Source organism: Scyliorhinus canicula, chromosome 13 (genome assembly GCF_902713615.1).
Source record: "Scyliorhinus canicula chromosome 13, sScyCan1.1, whole genome shotgun sequence".
Taxonomy (NCBI): domain Eukaryota; kingdom Metazoa; phylum Chordata; class Chondrichthyes; order Carcharhiniformes; family Scyliorhinidae; genus Scyliorhinus; species Scyliorhinus canicula.
The window spans coordinates 84,578,124-84,598,539 of NC_052158.1; the positions used below are offsets into that span (position 1 = coordinate 84,578,124).

At 44.7% G+C, this 20,416-nt stretch overlaps 1 protein-coding gene across 1 annotated transcript in view; it reads right to left on the reverse strand.

Annotated features, from left to right (window-relative positions):
- Positions 1 to 20,416, reverse strand: part of clstn2a (calsyntenin 2a) — a 757,260-nt gene that overhangs the window by 533,255 nt on the left and 203,589 nt on the right. The window contains exon 2 of the mRNA XM_038815467.1: positions 13,815 to 13,850. Within this exon, the coding sequence (XP_038671395.1) occupies positions 13,815 to 13,850 (36 nt within the window). The remainder of the gene's footprint in view (positions 1 to 13,814; positions 13,851 to 20,416) is intronic.

Sequence of the window (20,416 nt, forward strand, 5' to 3'; positions counted from 1 at the left end):
CGTGTTTCTCCAGACTGTGACGTCAAACACACAGAAGTGACGTTGCTCCTCGTTCATTCCAATGATGGTACCTTCTCTATTGAGGTCTTTAATCTGGACCTTGTCACTTTTCAGTAATTGTGGCAAGTTTCTGGTCTGCACCTTTCATTGTGGGTGTAAGCTTAATTCTGCCGGTCAGACGGCTCGCTTGCCTGGATGTCCTTGGGTTCCAACCCTGGTATAATGAACTCTTTTTTGGCAGGATTGGAAGTTGTGTGTGGAGTTTCCTGCCCATCAGGAGTTCAGATTGGGACAGGTTGCATTGTAAAATGGTGGAGCTGTAGATCAGCAGTGCTGTGGGGAAGTTCTTGTTCTGTTGTGCCCGACGCAGATTCAGCTCAATGAGTGAATCGCGCATGAGCCCAAAATCAGGATCCATGCCGGATGCCAGGCCAATTGCCAGCCATCCAACTCGCTCTGCCCAGAGTGATTTGGATCTTGCCCTCGTTGGGCAAGACCCAGAACTGAATATTTAAATAAGTGGGGATTCACCCGGCGCCCAGGGCTCACCGACCGGGCTTGGGAGACCTTGCCGGGCAGTTTAGTACTGGTCCATTCAAATGTGGACGAGGTGTATCAGCACCTAAGGGGGGTCTCCCAGACCACTGGAGACCCCCGGTTGGCCGGGGACAGGGCAGGGTGGCACCTTGGCAGTCCCCAACACCTGGGTAACTTGGCATTGCCAGGGTGCCAGACTGGCAATGCCAGAGATCTGGTCAGAGGGTGGGGAGAGGTCTTGTCAAGTAAAGGGATGTAAGGAGGGATTCCCAGAGGCCCCCCTAAGTTGGGGGGGGGGGGGCGAAGAAAGATCGATGTTGCTGGATAAAATGGCGCCCCGATCTGTGTAGAGCCTTTCCACTGGTTCTGTTCGTTTTTGATAAGATCGCATCCCTCATGTCTGTTAAATCTGTGTTTAAAGGGTTACCATCTAGGCAGGGTCTAATGCAGGCGTTGGGGCTGTTTTTCAGCTTTATTTTCAGCATTTTCCTGCGTTGGTTGTTTTTAGTTTCATTTTAGAGCTCTGCTCTAGGTTTCTGAGGAGAGGAGGTGTTTATCTGAAAAATGAAATGAAAATGAAAATGATACTGACTTCGGAAAGATTCTCTCCCAAGGACTTTGTGCGTAACTCTCTAAGCCACTGAGTGTTGACTGTATTATTAAGGGGCATTGACTGGAGTGTCTGGATTTTGCTGAATTGAAATTTTAGAAGTAGATGGGAAAGTAAGCTCAGAGGCCTTTAAACTGTTAATTGAAAAGCTGTTTCTTTTTTTCTTGGATGATATGGGGTTAATTATGTGTTAATAATAACATTTGTTTTAATATAAAAGATCCCTAGGTCATCAGTGGAATCACTCCAGGAGCTAAGTATCCTTTCCTCACAGTTTACAAATTAAAAAATTGTTGTGGCCTCGTCCCGTTTCCTAATATAAATTGGGGCTTGATCCGGGTGCCGTAACACTGAAGCCTGGAGTTTTAAAATATTTGGCTCACCCCTGCTTGGACTGCTGACTCTGTATTTTGGGATTTGAAGTTGGACTTTCCTCCACCCCTTTGCTCCCGGAGCTTCTTATCAGGTCAGAATACTTTGTTACTTTTTTTCCTCAGTCTTCCGGAATTTCGTTTTTCTCTGCATTATCTGTGAGATTTGGGATTTCACAAGTTGCCACCATGTTGTCGGACCTTGGTCACAGTTCTGTATGTCTAAATAAGTCGTTGAGGCCATCAATAGGTTAACTGTAAGGTTTTGTTGACTCTTAAAACTACTGTAAAGGGTACAAGCTAGGAGCTGTCTCCATGCTTGAAGGTACACATGGCTCTGTCCAACACCAGACTGACCCTGGTGCAGTTCATGTACTCTTTTACATCACTGTTTGGGCACCACTATAGCTAGTTGAACCCTTAAACCCTATGTGTGCAAGGCCTTTATGTTACACCAGTGAAATTCCATTGAAACAATGCTTTCATCGTCATATAACAGACTACCTGTTTTCTGTTTTCACAGAAAAATAAACTGAATTAATGTGATGCAAAAACCCAAATCCTGAAATCCAGTATATCGTAGAATAAGAGAAATGTTACAGCATAGAAGGAGGCCCATCTTGTTCATGCCAGCCCGAGGACACCCAGGCATCCTTTCTAATCCTACCTTCCCGTGTCTGGTCCATAGCTCTGTAGCTTACAGAATTTAAGGTGCAGATCCAGGTTCTTTTTAAAAGAGTTCAGAGTCTCTGTCTCCACCACCAACTCAGGCAGTGAATTCCAGACACCCACTCTGCGTAAAACGTCATTCCTCATGTCCCCTCTGTACCTTCTGCCACGTATCTTGAATCCATGTGCCCTGGTTCTAGAATTCTCCAAGGGAAACAATTTTATCCTGTCCAGTCTTATCATTTTGTCCACCTCAATTAAGTCACCCCTCAGCCTTCTTTGTTCCAAGGGAAATAATCCCAACCTATCCGATTTCTGGTGACCAGAATCGCACACAATAATCCAATTGTGGCCTCACCAGTGTTTTATACAACTCCAATATTATATCCTTACTTTTATAATCTATACCTCTGCCAATGAAGGAGAGCATTCCAAAATAATTAATCAAAATTGCTTCTGTCGTGGTATTTATGTGCTTTCTGTACACTTAGTGTGCTTTTATTCAGAAGTCTCTTTCAGTTGAATTATGGTTCTTTGATGTTGGGAAGTTGTCTAATGGAAGTTGCTTCTTTGTGCCCCCCTCTGTCCATTTGTCATCAAACATATGTAATTTGCATCATGTCAGTCTTTAGAAATGAAACTGTTTCACAATAGGAAACGTCCTCGCATTTGCAACTGAGGTTTTAACTGCAGTTAGGTTTTGTTCGTTATCAAGAGCCTGTACAAAATAGACTGAACTGACCGTACTAAATAAAACATCAGTATCAGGTACAAGATGTTCAATTTTTTGGATAACTGTATAAAATTGAATAATATTGTTTTTGTTTATAGGCACCTAATTTTCTCAGTTAGAGTTGTGTGTGAAGGAAAATATTTTGGCTTTCTGAATAAAAAGTTATCACCGAACATGGAAATTGGAGTGTCCATGAGTTACTGAGTACAGAACAGGAATGTTCACCACACTGAGAGACAGGAAAGATCTACATGGGAACTGCATGGTGCAAAAATCAGATTTGTATTCCCATTCGATGGGCACTTAAGTGGTTCAAAATGGCATTTGCGTTGCGCATTTTACATATATGGGGAGTCACGGCTGATGTGATAGATGGGAGCATGTTAGCACATGTGTACACAATATGCCAGAAATATGCTGAAAGACGAATTATAGCATGATCAGTGTTTACTGCAGATTTGGATGCCAGCACTGTATTCAACACTCTCATGCTCTTTCCTAATTATACATGACTGGCACTTGCTCGACAGGAGGGAGGACCTCCCACCAGCGCTATTTAAAGAGATAATCAACTGCTTACAGTAGGCGCTGGTTGATTTTTAATGACTGTTGCTACAACTGTTGACACAACAATTGGTGGTGTGGTAAATAGTGAGGAGGATAGCCTTAGATTTCAGGACGATATAGTCGGGTTGATTAAATGGACAGAACACAGCCTATTGGAATTTAACCATGTAAAGTGTGAGAGAATGCATTTTGGAAGAAAAACAAGTCAAGGGAATATACAATGAATTAGAGAACCACAGGAAGTACAGAGGATTAGAGGGACCTTGGTGTTCCTGCCTTAGATCCCTGAAGTCAGCGTGACCAGTGGTTAAGGAATCATATGGAATGGTTGCCCTTATTAACAGAGGCATAAAATATAAGTGCATAGAAGTTATGATGGAGCTGGATAAAACGCTGGTTCGGCCAGAGGTGGAGTACTGTGTGCAGTTCTGGTAACCACACTATAGGAAGGAAGTGATTGCACTAGAGAGGGTGCAGAGGAGATTCACCAGGATGGTGCCTGGACTGGAGCGTATCGGCTAACAAGAGAGACTGGATAGGCTGGAATAGTTTTCGTTGGAGAGAAGGCTGAGGGGGGACCTGATTCAGGTATATAGAATTGAGGGGCATAGATTGGGTGAATTCATTTACGGGATATAAACATCGCTGGCTAGGCCAGCATTTATTGCCCATCCTTAGTTGCCGTTCAGAAGGTAGTGGTGAACTGCCTTCTTGAACCGTTGCAGTCCTTGAGGTGTAGGTACACACACATTGATGTTAGGGTGAATAGGAAGAAACTTTTCCCCTTAGATGAGGGGTCAGTAACCATGAGGCATAGATTTAAGGTGAGGGGCAGGAGGTTTAGCAGGGATGTGAATAAAATATTTTTACCCTGAGGGTGTTTGGAATCTGGAACTCATTGCCTGAAAGGTTACCCTGAAGGTGGCAACGCAGGTTGATAGAGTGGTCAAGGAGGCATACAGCATGCTTGCCTTCATTGGACGGGGTATTGAGTACAAGAGTAGGCAGGTCCTGTTACAGTTGTATAGGACTTTGGTTAGGCCACATTTGGAATACTGCGTGCAGTTCTGGTCGCCAGATTACCAGAAGGATGTGGATGCTTTGGAGAGGGTGCAGAGAAGGTTCACCAGGATGTTGCCTGGTATGGAGGGTGCTAGCTATGAAGAAAGGTTGAGTAGATTAGGATTGTTTTCGTTGGAAAGACGGAGGTTGAGGGGGGACCTGATTTAGATATACAAAATTATGAAAGGTATGGACAGGGTGGATAGCAACAAGCTTTTTCCAAGAGTGGGGGTGTCAGTTACAAGGGGGTCACGATTTCAAGGTGAGAGGGGGAAAGTTTAAGGGAGATGTCCGTGGAAAGTTTTTTACGCAGAGGGTGGTGGGTGCCTGGAACGCTTTACCAGCGGAGGTGGTAGAGGCGGGCACGATAGCATCATTTAAGAGGCATCTAGACAGGTATATGAACGGGCGGTAACAGAGGGAAGTAGACCTTGGAAAATAGGAGACAGGTTTAGATAAAGGATCTGGATTGGCGCAGGCTGGGAGGGCCGAAGGGTCTGTTCCTGTGCTGTAATTTTCTTTGTTCTTTGTTCTTTGAAAGGGTGATAGAGGCGGAAACCCTCAGAACATTTAAGAAATACTTAGATAAGCACTTGAAATGCCAAAGCAGACAAGGCTACGGACCAAGGGCTGGAAAATGGAATTCGAGTAAATAGGTGATTGATGGCCTGTGCGGACACAAAGGACCAAAGGTCCTCTTTCTATGCTTAAAAACTCTATGACTCTACTGGTGTCCGCTTACTGGAACAGTGTTTTTCAAACTTTTTTTCCGGGGACCCATTTTGACCAACAGGCCAACCTTCGGCAACCAGGTGTGGGTCGCCAGCTGACCATCGCGACCCACACCGGCCGACCTTCGCGACCCATGCCGAACGACTTTCACAGCCCATGCCTCCCAAACTTCGTGACCTGCCATTTTCGCTTACCATCAATGCGACAGGCGAGCATGCTTGGTCCTCATGATCTCACTTGTTTTGTCGTTCAATGTTACATTTCTGAATGGGTTGTTCATCAGATGTCCTTGAGCTCACACCAGAACAGCTTTGTCCTGTTGTGGAATCTCCTGTGCAGCTCACGCCACCGCTGCTTTGTTCTGCTGTGGATTCTCCGGAGCCACTCACTCCAGCAGGTTTAGTTGCGTGATCCTGTCCTGTTTGTGTCTCTGGCACTCTCTTTCTTATTGCAAAACAATCCATTTTGAATTTTTCAGTCCTGTTGCTTGTTTGCTGCGGACAAAATGGAGGAATCGCAATCGCACCCAGAGCACGTGATGTCAGTGTTCGAGTAGCGTGACCCGCTCTCTGCCTCGCTTCAGGCAGTAAGAAAATAAATTTAATAAATTCTTCTCCTGAGTCATGCCGCTAACATTGGTAGGAGGTGGTGCTTCTCGCTGGCCTCCCGACACTGATGTGCACTGATGAGCGGGCATGAATGCGCAGCGCGCCCACATTCTGAAAGCCGGTCGCAGCCAGCATTTTTAAATGCCGTTCCTGCTGCCGTTGCGTGTTAATTACCGCAATCGGGAACGCCACGATGGATGGCTCCACGACCTACCCGACACCCGGCGACAACCCTCCTGCAGGTCACGACCTCGACTTTGAAAATGACTGTTCTAGAGTACGTTGAAGTTGCTAGAGTGGTAGGTGTCGAATATCTTTGTGCTGACTTGACGATTTCCGCATAAAACACATGCTCCCCAGACTTCGAATCATAGAATAATAGAATTCCTACAATGCAGGAGGCCATTTGTCTGCATTGAGTCTGCATCGACCCTCCAAAAGACCACTGTACCGAGGCCACAATCCCCACCCCAATCTTTGGACACTTAGGAGCAATTTACCATGGCCAATACCTCTAACCTGCACATCTTTGGACTGTGGGAAGAAACCGGAGCACCCGGAGGAAACCCACACAGACACGGGAGAATGTGCAAACTTCACAGTCACCCAAGGGTGGAATCGAATCCAGGTCCCTGGTCCTATGAGGCAGCAGTGCTAACCACTGTGCCATCATGCCTCCCACAAATTGGGTGCAAAATTAGGCATTAGCCTTGTAGAACATAGAGGGCACATAGAGCGAGGCACACTGCTAGAGGAGGGAGGTGATGAGCTTTCAGCAGGCAGCTATATCTGCATGTTTTCAGGATGCAGTTGTCCTACCTGAACCTCAGCGAGGAACAGTGTGCGAGATATCTGCGTTTCAGTACAGACACCAATCTGTCACCAGTTGCAGCTGTAGCTTCAGAGCAGGATGATAACCAGGATGATGTGGAGGTAAGCGTGGATATGTTCCTTTATACATCAGCATCCTCCCTGGCTAAAGCAGGAGAAATTTGCATCATCTCATGGTTTATCATTCATTGTTGCATTAGGCAGATCACTGGGGCTCCCTATTCAAAGTGAGCTGAAGAAATGTCATTCCCTCTTGCCAGAATCCAACATGTAGAGCAAGTGTAAAGCTACCTGCTTGCTGATGGATGTAAAAGATCCCATGATACGATTTTGACGAAGAGCAGGGAATACTGCCATTCTGGCTCATATTTATTCCTCGATCAACATTACAAAACCCGGTTAACTGATCATTATTCCATTGTTGTTTTTGGGTGTTTGCTGTGTGCTAATTGGCTACCACAGTTTCTGAATTACAACAGTGACTGTACTTTTGGAAAAGTATTTTATTGACTGTAAAACATTTGAGATATCCAGCGTCATGAAGAGTGCTGTAATAATGTAAGTCTTTCACTGAAGAGGATGGCTGGGTGACAAGGCTCAGAGCTCTGGCGTGCAACTGGCATCATGTGGGCAGCATACATACAACCAAAGCCATGATGCCACACAATATGTGAAAGGGCAGATGATTTGCCCACTGATTCAACACTTCTACAGCCTGGATCATCCTACAGGTGAGTGGGTGTCATGGTCTAATGGACCACCTCGTCATGGTCTAATTCACAACCTCGTCGTCATGAGTTCATAGCCCTTACCACTTGCTAAATGATGAAAAACTGAGGAACAGGAGCAGAAAGAGGAAGGGAGGAGGAAAGCAAAAATGCCCCATTCTGGCTAGGATGCCTGCAAAAAATTCATTTGACTATCTTAGTCCCAATACCCCATTCACCAACAGCCCTTCCTTCCCAGACACTGACTACCATAGCACCCATTAAGCAAACATAAGTCAACACTAATCAAACATAAACTCATCACCCTCAGGCACTTCCTTATGCTTGTATATGTTTCTTTTCCTGCCCTGGTGCTCCTGATCACTGCAACCAGTGTAGTTACAGCATGGCTGGCGGAAGACTTTGGATGACCTTGCACAACATCCTCGCGATGTTCAGGGCCTAGATGCCACTGCTTTGGACTGCAGCATTTCAGCATGGCTGGCAGTAACCTGGGCTGATTGACTGACAGACAAAAGCAAGGTCACTGGTAGGAGGGTGAATCCTGTCACCGTCAGCGATGATACAAAGTTCATGCTTTCTGGAGTCACTGCCATTCCCCCCTCGAACGATGCCACAGTAATCCATGTAATGTGATGGACGGGATTGTTGAACCACTGTGATGCCAGCAATCCACTTCAAACACCAATTGACAGTCATGATGGCAACAGTCTAAGCTGCATTACGGAAGTCTGAGCTTCTACTACAGTACCAAGATATTTGGTGGCTTCTACCTGTGCTGTAAATGGAGGTTGAGACATCAACCATCAAATGCTACATTATGTTTGGATTTGTAAATGTCCTCATGGAGTTGACCATGGGCTTTAAGCTCAGCACAAATCTCTGTGCAAAGTTAATGCCTTGACATTGATAGACTAGCCAGGAAACCTACTCGCAATGTGTCAAGCATTTTGTTGTCCATACCCAACAGGCTTATTTTGTAGCCCACCCAAGCAACCTGCTCATCTAAGCTCTCTGGTGGAGAACTTGTGCGCTACCTCCTCTGTGGACAGCTGCATTGTCATGCGAGTATCCCTTTTAAAAATGTTTGTATTATCACATGGCTTCAGTGATGTCATTGTGTGGGTGGAGCTGGGTGGTGGCTCAGGGGTTACTTTCGTTTTGAGCTGGGAGCTGGCTGTGGCTCTGAGTTTTACTTTCAGTTTACACTCTTTGAAGCCTGATTCAGAAAAAGTAGGTTTTTCCTCTCTCTCTCTCTCTTAATGTTAAAAGGTGTCCAAATCACTTGATAATTTAAAAGTGAGAACTGTTTTCTGTAAAGAATTCAAACCTACTGTTTTGTTAAAAGGGTTTTCCTGGTTTTATTGGATGTTGTTATCAAGTTGAAACATCAGAAAGGGAAGTTATTAAGGGTTATATATAGAGAGAGAACTGTAGCTGTGTGGGGTATTTATGTTTGTAGTGCTTACTGTGTGGGTTTATAAAATGTTAACTTAATGCGTGGAATAAACTTTGTTTTGTTCAAAAGTGCTTAAGGCCTCTGTTAAAATAACACCTGAAAAGTAGGCCCTTGGTTATAGGCCAGGTGAACTACATGATATACTTTGGGGTTTTCTAAACCCTGGCCCATAACAGCATAGCCAATCCTCCAGCTGTGCCTATTTTCTTACCACACAGATCCTAGCTTGAGCCTGTCCTCTAAATTATGAGCTATATAAATATCTGAAATGGTGGCTGCAAATATTAAATCAAGTGACCGTGCTTCTGCATCAGTATCTTGTTTCTCTTCCCTGCTATCTGGCCAGATTGCAGTCCCTGGTAACCTGAGGGGAGAAAGGTGCAAGGGTAAGATTGTGGGCTGCTGGAGGAGGATGCTTACACCATCACTCTCTCTATGTCTTCAGGTATCACACCCTACGAGGCTGATGGTCATCATGGATTTCCATGTTTTGCTCCATGGCTACATGGCACTGTAGTGGTTTGTGACTGGCTGACTAGGAGATCTATCCACTACTACCATCTGCCATAAGCATATTGGAAATATTTACAAGTTGATAATCAACCAGTTTGGGTCATTATGAATGCATCTTCTGTGGCCTTCAGGTCCTGGAGCGTGACTTGAACTTGGTGCATCTGACTCAAAGGTTGCGGAGATTACCAAATACACCACAGGACCTCCCGGCTTACACCATCTACAACTTGCAATGGGATGAAGAGGAAAGTGGGATACACGGGGGAGGATTATGTATGAGAATGCAATCATCTTTGACAGCTTCAGTTCGACTACTGATCACAGCCTGACATTGTTGCTGCAATGAATGGCAAGTACCATCTCCTCCATGGGGGCGAGGACACGGCTGCCTCCCGTTATGTGTCATCCTACCCTGCAAGAGAAAGGAAATAAGTCACTGAGTGTCATGCAATCTGTCTCAGTGATGTGACTGTCATGGTTGATTATCTGGCAGTGTGTAGAAGCTGTGTGATGTGGGTGTGAGGATTTCAGCAGTGCCAAGTTTGTGGGATTAGGTGAAGCAATGAATGTGAGGGGGAGTCCTGATTGACAGAGATCGTTGGTGAATGGGAATAGGGAGTGTAGTGCTTTAAATAGTGCCTGACGTTTAGTGGTGCAGTTGGTAGGATCTGGCATTTGAAGATTAATTCTCTAAACCTAAACATTCAGATGAGGTAATTGAAATGATTGCAGCTCTGCACCCAGGTCCTTAGTATTGACTACTGTCATAGACTACCACAGAATCTACTGTCTCCTGAGTTTTTGGCACGAAGGCCTCGATTCAATACAGCAGTACCTCCTCTGTCAAAGCCTCAAATTCAGTGTCCAAGGTACACTCTCTCCATGTTGTGTCTTTATTCAGTCGTTTTCCACATCAAGGGGTTGCGTATAATGACTTGTACTGCTTGAGTCAGCCACAATGCACTTCCCTTAAGTTTAGATCATTTATCAACAATGATGTGTCTGTTTTGAAATTGTAATTATTTTATTTTATTCATTTACGTGATGTGGCATCGCTGGCTAGGTGAGCATTGCCCATCTTTAGTTGCCCTTCAGAAGGTGGTGAGTTGCTCTCTTGATCTGCTGCAGTCCCTGTGGTGTGGTTACACCCACACTGATGTTACGGAGGGAGTTCCAGGACCCAAAAGAGAAAAGGCTGAAAAATCTCATTAGGTCTGACAGCATCTGTAGAGGGAGAAAAGAGCTAATGTTTCGAGTCTAGGTGACCTTTTGTCAAAGCTAAAAGGCATAGAAAATGGGAGATATTTATTCTGTAGGGTGAGGGGATGAAAGATGCGCCATAGCCACAGAAGCCAAGGGAAAAGTGTGCTGAGAGCCACAGAAACCAAGGGAAAAGAGTGCTAATGTCAGTCCCCAGAGAGAATAAAAGATGTGAAAGGCCAAACAGCAGAGAAACTAAAGAGGGTAAGCTGTGACAGATGTAGGGGGGAGGGGAGAAGTAAAGGGGAGAAATTGTAACGAGAGGGGGGGATTGTCATTCACCGTTGTCATTCACAGATTAATGTGAAAAACAAATGTGGATAAGTTCGCCAGTCATAAACACTTATCTGTTTCTTTCAACTACAACCTACCATTGATCTGCTGACTGGACAGAAGCAACTTTGTAAAGGAAACTAGAAAGAATCCTTTCTTGCTTGCTTTTAGTGAGGGAACAATACATTCAGGTACTTGAAGCAACTTTAAGAATAATGTGCACCTTATTAATTATGAATATTTTTTGCACGGTTATGGTAGTGAACCTATCTAATGTGCTGGTTGGAATTCTGAACAAAGATATGACAAGGGCATTGACAATCCATGCCTTTGACGATAAACTGATTTGACACAGGCAGCTATTATTTGGCCCATCTTGCCTTTGCCAGCTCTTGGAAAGTGTTATCTAATTGGTCTCACTCCACTCTTCTTCCCCGCTAACCCTGCAAATGTTCTTCCCTTCAAGCATTTGCAACTTGTCTAACCACATTCAAAGCCAAAAACCTTTTCACACAACGGGGTGTTGAGGTCTGGAAATCACTGCCCGAGAGTGTGGTTGACGCAGGTTCAATCAAAGCATTCAAATGGGAATTAGACTGTTATCAGAAAAGGAAGAATTTGCAGGTTGAAAATTAAATGAAATGAAATGAAAATGAAATGAAATGAAAAATGTTTGTGGGGAGAATACAGGAGAATGGTATTCAGGAAATTGCTCGTTCGGAGAACTGGTGCACAGACATTGTGAGCCAAATGGCTTCCTTCAGCACATTTATTCACTTCAACTTTTGAAAATTATTGAGCGGGATTCTCGCTCCTGCCAGACCCATTTTCTGGCGTGGCGCGCTCCCGCCGGCAGCCAGCCAATGGGGTTCCTTATTGTGGCCACTCGCACGCTGTCGGAAAATCTGCAGGCGTGAGTGCGCTGCCAATGAAGCAGAGGATCCCGTCAATGGAGAGTCCCGCCCATTGAATCAGTTTCACACAGTGGATTCCACATCATAACAACATGCTGCAGTACGGTCTTTCCTCTCATGACTTTGAACAGAGCTATGAAAACCCGTCCAAATCTTCCCTATTAAAGGAGAACAACCCCAGCTTTTCTAATATCTCCAAATATCTGAAGTCCCTCAATGCCCAGTACTAGTAAATCTCCTCTGCATCTTTTCCAAGCTATTGGCCCGCTACCTGAAGGGTGTTGCACAGAAGTGGCCACAACATATTCTCCTCATGCACTGAAGTCTGTTCCTATATTCTGCGATACTTACTGCACTTCCAAGTTTCAGGTTACATATAAATTTGGAAAATATGCCATGTATTCCCAAGTCCAGATCACTGATATATATTAATCATAAAAAGAGCAACGGTCCCTGCAGAACACACTGTAAAACTTATCCAATGTGAAAAAGAACAACTACTCTCTGCTTTCGCTCCCTTAATTAGCCAACTATATATCCAGGCAACCAGTTCTACTTCAATCACTTGGGCTTCAATTTTGCTAACAAGCCTATTGTGTGTTATGAAAAAACTGATCTTGGTATCTATATCAAAATTATATTGCAGTAATCGTCAATATCACTAGTGTGAGATGAGAATACGGTTCCTTATTCCTGTGTTGTAATCCTGTTGTTGGCTGACCAATTGCTTGGTCTTTTTCATTGAGCTGGTTTATGATGATGGCACTCGCAGTGGCCAGCTAATTATAATGTTCAAACATTTAAAATCCTTATTAGCACAAATATTGTGATAATTGGCGATGTTCATCACACATTCATAATTTCCATGGTCTATGTGCTTTATCTCTGCCATGTTCTCATTTCGTTCAAATCCTCCAGCTCAGGCGAAAAGAAGAGTATTATTTTTCAGATTTGGTTTCTGTAAGTGATAATTAGAATACACATCCAATAAAAGGAGTGACATTACCATGGTCTTGCAAGATATTTACCGCACTTAGAAACAAAAAGAGAGTAAACTGCAATGATTCACTTGACAATATAACATCACCATCATGGCTAATGCTGGAAATTCATTACTTAGATTAGCTTCAGCAAAAGATGCGAAGAAACAATTTGTAAAAACAGATAGTTGTTACTCTCGGGACTTTGAGAAAGCATATTTAAGGATTATGCCTTGTAGAAACGGCAAAAAACTACTGAAAAACTCTGCTCTCAGCGAGCTCAATCGGATTATCACTTGAATGTAATTTACCTGAATGGCAGGCTGGGAGTAAAATGAAGGATTGAGTGCAGTGTTAGATTTTCCACCCAATCATAGAATTTACAGTGCAGAAGGAGGCCATTCAGCCCATCGAGTCTGCACCGGCTCTTGGAAAGAGCACCCTACCCAAGGTCAACACCTCCACCCTATCCCCATAACCCAGTAACCCCACCCAACACTAAGGGCAATTTTGGACACTAAGGGCAATTTATCATAGCCAATCCACCTAACCTGCACATCTTTGGACTGTGGGAGGAAACCGGAGCACCCGGAGTAAACCCACGCACACACGGGGAGGATGTGCAGACTCCGCACAGACAGTGACCCAAGCCGGAATTGAACCTGGGACCCTGGAGCTGTGAAGCGATTGTGCTATCCACAATGCTACCGTGCTGCCACGGTCACTGGTTGAAAATTTTATTCAGAGTGAGTACTTGTAGTGAATGTGATAATTATGTTTAAGTAAACAATCACAGCCCCAAAGACCACAACACAATGTATATTATAATATTATTTCTTATGCAACAAATCAACAAATACAGTACATTGTCATTAACATGGCATATCGCTATTAACTATGCTGCTCTGAATCTTATCCATCAATATACTGTCATTAGTCCTGGAAGGTTAGAATAAAAGTGCTGTACCTCTTTTGTAGCTGTGGTTGACCCCGAGACTGTGTCCTGTGCAGGGAAGAAAAGAATAATGTCATTCAAGAGACTGATTCTGAAAAGAATTATTGACTGTAAAGCCAAATAATGGGCTTTACGTTTGCAAAATATACGTTATGAAAAATTGCAGCGTGAACATTCCCCAAGTTTTAGTGCCTCGGGCAAATGACATTTCATTTAATGAGATGGATAGTTACAATACTTGTTTGAGTGGTGATTCAGATAAAATAGGTTGGATTTTACGAAACAGCTGTATTCCCCGCTTCCCAGGTTGAAAAGCTAACCGTGAGGCTGTCCACCCAAAAGGCAGCTGCCCGACAGTTATTTTACACTGGAAACAGCTGTAATTGTTGCAGGGTTACCTCTTCCCTCTCGCTCCATCCGCCTCCACCACTCTCCCTCCTCACCCCTCTCCCTTCCCTCTCCATCTACTGAGTGGATATGCTGCCTTGGGGTGACCAGCCAATCTGATTGGTTAGTGGTTCTGTAGTCGAAACAACGCCAAGTGTGAACAGTGGCCACTGCTAGGACCACAGGTAACCTCCAAGAAGAAGTGGTGATGATTCAAGGCAATGCTGTGGTTTTGGACAGGCCGACCAGGTTGGCAAAGCACAGAAAGGGGGTGAAGGCCTGGATTTGAGACATGGGGGATGAGGTGGGGGGGGGGGGGGGGTAATGGTTAAAATGGGATACGACCTTTGGGAGAGATGGCTCCTATGAGGGTCTTTTTACCCTACTGCAACCCTTACAATGACATTTGCAGACCTCCTCCATCTGGCCTCTACCTTCCTGTCACAGGTAAAATAACAACGGAGGTGGAAGGAAGACCATTAATTCGCCACTTAAGGACCTCAATAGGCCCGAGACAAGCAAACTGCCTGAGGCCCACCCCGTCCACCATAAACTGGGAGAGAGGTGAGGGGTGGACAGGAAGGCTACCTTTTTACTGCACGGGTACCGTGAAGGGCTGCAAAATCCAACCCAACGTTTTCCTCAGTTTAGATTAAAGTGGTGTGAATATTAGCAATGTCATCACGCAATAAACTGCAGGCTCAGGAATTACACACAAAAAGACCTGCATAAGCTGACCCAAGTATGACCTCGAATAGGCTGTCGGACCAAATTTTGGAGCCAGATTTCAACCAATGAACATTTTTGGACAAAATAAAATAGAAAATGCTGGAAATGCCCAGCAGGTAAGGCAACGCCTGTGAAAAGAGAAGCAGCTAACATTTCAGGTCAATGACCTTTCATTACAACTGGAAAAGGTCAGCGATGTAGCAGATCTTAATCAAGTAGAAAGGGGAAAAGGACAATGGGGTGGAGAGGGGAGAAGAATGAAAGGGAAGGTCTGTGTTAGGGTATAAGAGGGATTAAATTATAAAAGGGATGGTAGATTTCCTTCCCCATGGAACATCAGTGAATCGGAGGGAATTTTTAATAGTTTTATGCGATGAAATGAAATGAAAATGAAACGAAAGTCGCTTTTTGTCACAAGTAGGCTTCAAATGAAGTTACTGTGAAAAGCCCCTAGTTGCCTCATTCCGGCGCCTGTTCGGGGAGGCTGGTACAGGAATTGAACCGTGCTGCTGGCCTGCCTTGGTCTGCTTTAAAAGCCAGCTATTTAGCCCTGTGCTAAACCAGCCCCTTCATGACCCGCTTGCTGAGGCCAGCATTTCCTTGTTAAAGTCCTGCAGCTGGATTCTCCGCTGGCAGGATCTTCCGTGTCGCTGACAGCGCACTCACGCCGGCGAATTTCCCGACAGCCTGGAGGTGCCCACAATGGGAAATCCCACTGGCCGGCTGCCTGGACATAGTACCCTGCTGCCGGTGGGGGCGCGCCGCACCGGAAAACGGATGCGGCGGGACGGAGAAACCCTCCCCAGGTTTATTTAATTGATTGAACTTAAATTCCCCAGCTGCTGTGGTGGGATTTGAACACATTTTTCTGGGTCATGAGTCCAGGCCTCTGGATTACTAGTCTCATAATCTTTGAAATGTCTCTCTGAGTTTCAACATTTGAATATGGCGGCTCAGATTTTACAAACAAAAGTACTAATTGTTTAAAGACTGCATCACAGTGAGCAAGAAATAGAAATATATTCAGTATTAGACATATACCATTAAGCTCTGATGCCCAGCTTTGTATATAAAAATCTCTCTTAACTTTATTAATTATCCATAAACACCGAAGCCACATTAAACTGAAAGCAGCGATTTATTAGGCTTGACACTTAATTTAATAGGTTCAAAATTCAGAACATAGTCTTTTCCCCTTAAATCTCTTCATTTACCGTCCGAGCCTCTTTTTAATTTAAGAATTCTTTATTCCATAAAGTAACTTTTGAGGCAGAGCACGGGAACGCTCGCAAACTCCTAATGTAATCACTTCAGTGAGATGCAGTCCATTCACGTGAAAACTGTGCAATTAAAGAAAAGGGCCAAGATTCTATTTAATGCATGTTGAAACTGTTAAACTCCTTTTGTCACCAATAATTCAAAGTGCAAAGGATATCTGAGAGATCAAAGTAAAACACAGTAAAACACATTCACACTTGTGTCAATGAAAAATAGAACTCGTTAGAAATGTCTTATTACATAACAGGGCAGCAACTGATTACATTGTAAATATTTCATCAAGATTAAAATGGCAAAGACCTCCACCATTCTTAGAATCAGGAAAAGGCTCACCGAATAATTATGTGCCTGGGGCTCAGTTCTGAACTATTTATTCATTAATTAGTACACATTAAGCTGAAATACCATGCTGGGCAGGGAGCAGACAAGGTTATTCATGAATGCCCCGCATTCTCAATCTTGCCCCTCATCCGAGGTGCGGTGTTCCTCAGGTTAAATCACTACCAGTCAGGACTTCCCCTCAAAGGGGAAAGGAGCCTCTGGTCATCTGGGACTATGGCGACTTTACCTTTGGTGGCCAGTTAAGCTCAGTTGGCTGGACAGCTGGTTTGTGATACACAGTCAAGGCCAAGAGTGCCGGTTCAATTCCAGCTGCGATCATTAATGGGGGGCCCACCTTCTCAACCTTGCCCCTTGTCTGAGGTGTGGTGATCCTCAGGTTAAATCACTACCAGTCAGCTCTCCCCCTGACAGGGGAAAGCAGCCTATGGTCACCTGGGACTAAGGTGACTTTACCTTTACCGTACACATCTAAAGATCTGCTGTTTCTAGTGTACCACAACACTACTGTTAACACTAGCCTGTTAGAGTGTAGCACGAATAACGGTAATCATGGGTTGGTTGAGATACTGCAACACGGAATTTGACAGCCAGCTAAATCATTTAAAACCTAATCTATTACTACTGGAATGGAAAAATATTGTGGAATGTGTTTTTGCAAGAACTCAGAAAAATCAGGGTGTAAATTGAATAGGGCCACAATTAAATTTCTTTGCTCCTGTGGCACAAGTGAGGTCAAGCAATAAGCTGAAAAGCAGTTTCCAAATAAAAAGAGAGCCGCTTTTCCAAGCCACCTCTGGCCATTCTAAGTAAATGCAGCATCAGATCGCAGATTGCTGAGGAATTGGGTCCCAGAGGTTGTTTTTCAAACGTCCTGAAAGAACATTCCCCCACCCCTCCATAGAATCAAGTAAACCACTCCCGTGAATAACCTGGGAGATAGTTATAAGTTTCTTGTCACAGTACATCCCATTAGCCCAAACCCACACTCTGTGACGTCACCAGCTGCTGCTAAGGCCTTGAGCTTATCTGTCACCCAATCAGCGCCATTCAGGGTGCCACAACTATGCGAAATGCAGTTGCCAGGGGGCTGGAGCATTTGGAACTGGGAAGAGGAATCACAATAAATGACATTGGGATTTTCAGTGCTGAAAACAAGACGTGGAGGTGGGGGTTGGGGTGGAAGAAAGGTACTGGAAAATAGGGATCTGAAGAGAGTGAGACTGGGGGTTGAGGAGGTAGTATTGGGGGAGGCAGGGGGTGGGAGCAGTGAAGAGCGATATTAATGGTTTAGGGCAGAGGGTTTGGAGGTGGGCATGTGGATTAGCATTTTTCACGGCAGCAGTGGCAAGATGGTGGCAAGGAATGATACGGAGGAGGAGCAGCCAATGAAGGTGTAATTGAAACCTTGGAACATGACTGCGGATAAATAGTGAAAGTTTCTTTCCCCCCAATTGTGGGCGAATGGGAAACTCAGGAATGGAAAAATATTTTAATGGATGACACCCCTTTTGGAAGGGGGGAGAAGGGAGAAGGAAATCTAATGAACTGAGAGCTAGTAGACTAGCAGTAGGATTTTCTGTCGCTTGTCAATTGAGGTAGAGGCAAAAACTTCACATGTAAGGAACTATTATAGATTTGAAAAGGAAGAATAGAAAAGATCTTGAGGAGTGGAAGCAGGGTTGCAGGAGAGAGGGACAACATAGGGACCAAGTGGCCTCCCTTGTCATCATTTCAAAAGTTCAGGAAAACCCTCCTTTCTCAAGACCAGGCTCCGAGAATGATTTAGATATGTTAGTACTGAACTGATTTTCAGACTTGAACATTGTATCCCATGGAGGAGTGAGGAATCATTGACAGCGACTCCTGAATTTCTGCTTTGCACATGTACAGATGTGTGGGGGCCAGGCTTAGCTCTGTTAGCTGGACAGTTGGTTCGGGATACAGAGCAAGGTCAACTTGGGTTCAATTCCCAGACCGGCTGAGGTTATTAATAAAGGTTCCGCCTTCTCAACCTTGCCCCTCGCCTGAGGTGTGGAGAGCCTCAGGTAAATCACCACCAGTCAGATCTATCCCTCAAAAAGAGAAAATAGCCGATGGTCATCTGGGACTGTGGCAACTTTACTTTTTATGCATACCAGATATTACTCGGTCAGTGAATGCTGACAGTTTTCTCATTGTTGATACTAACATTAAAGGCCTAAGTATGATAGTGAAAATTTCAGAACTCCCTCTCCCCATTGCAATACTCCCCTTCCCTCCCTCAGTTTGTGTCACTCTCTCCCTCCGCAGTTACTCTTTCAGGACTCACAGAAATACCCGTGATTTCTGTTGGTCCTGATGCTGTCACCCTCACCGCCAGCAGCAAAACTGAATAAGCATTAATTGTGAGATTTTTGTGATGACCGGCAGTGCTCAGAAAAAGCATGTTTGGTTTAACAGTCAGCAAACAAAGCAGGTACAAACCACACAGACAGAATGCATCCCGATGTTGCCACTGGCAACGATTGACTGTTCAAATACCCATTCCAGTAGACTCTTGTCGAAAGCTGGGGTTGGGGTTGTGGTTGGAAATCATATTTGAGAGTGAAGAACAGCAAGTTGAAATAGAATCGTAGGGCGGGATTTTCCGGTCCAGCTGACGGCGACCCACACAGCGAGTCCCCCAGTTGCGGGACGGTCAATCCATACAAAATGCCATAGATATTAGCGGGACCTCCAGCAGCCAATCAGGAGCTGCCGCCCCTACCCGGAAAACCCCGCCCATAGAATTTAGCCCGTCAAGTTGCAAGAGCAATTTAACTAGTCCCAATCCCTGGCCCTTTCTTCGCAGCCCTGAAGTGTTTCTCTTTCCAGATAATTATTTAATTCCCTTTGAAAGATATGATTGAATCTGTCTCCACAATCCATCAGGCAGTGTAGTCCAGATCCTAACCATTCCATTAAGAGTAAAAAAAGATTTTGCCTCATGTGCACTGAATTTTTTTTAAAATTTAGAGTACCCAGTTAATTTTTTCCAATTAAGGAGCGATTTAGCATGACCAGTCCACCTACCCTGCACATCTTTGGGTTGTGGGGGCGAAACCCACGCACACACGGGGAGAATGTGCAAACTTCACATGGACAGTGACCCAGAGCCGGGATCGAACCTGGGATCTCGGCGCCGTGAGAAAGCAGTGCTATCCACTGCGCCACCCTGCTGCCCCCCCTGGTTCTTTTGACATTATCTTAAATCTGTGTCGTCTGTTTCTTGACCCTCTGCCAATGGAAACAGTTTCTCTTCATCAATAGGTGGCACGGTAGCACTGTGGTTATCACAGTTGCTTCACAGCTCCAGGGTCCCAGGTTCGATGGGCCGAATGGCCTCCTTCTGCACTGTAAATTATATGATTCCATGAATTCTGTCCAGACCTACGAACTTCAGCACCTTCATCAAATCTGCTTTCAAGCTTCTCTTCGAGGGCGAATAACCCCAGATTTTCCAATCTATTCACGTAATTAAAGTCCTTCATCTCTGGAATCATTATTGCAAATTTTTGCTGCATTTTTTTAAAGTCATACTATTATTGCTAGTCAGAGATAATTAGATCATTACATTTCTTATTATCAGTTATCTTTAGACCACCACTGTTGTTTGTTGAGGGGTATCTGAGCATTACCACTTTCCCATTAGTGATCAGTGCCACTCCGGGGAGTTATCATTAATTACTGGAGGAATAAAATTGCTTTCACCTCTGGTTTCCCCTCTGCAATCGATTCCTCCACCTTTGAATGCCCCATCCGTACACCCCCCCCCCCCCCCCCCCCCCCCCCACCCCACTCCCCAGCTGGTTTCCTCACTTCCTTCCCCTCAGTTGCCCTCTGACTTAATTGCATGGGAC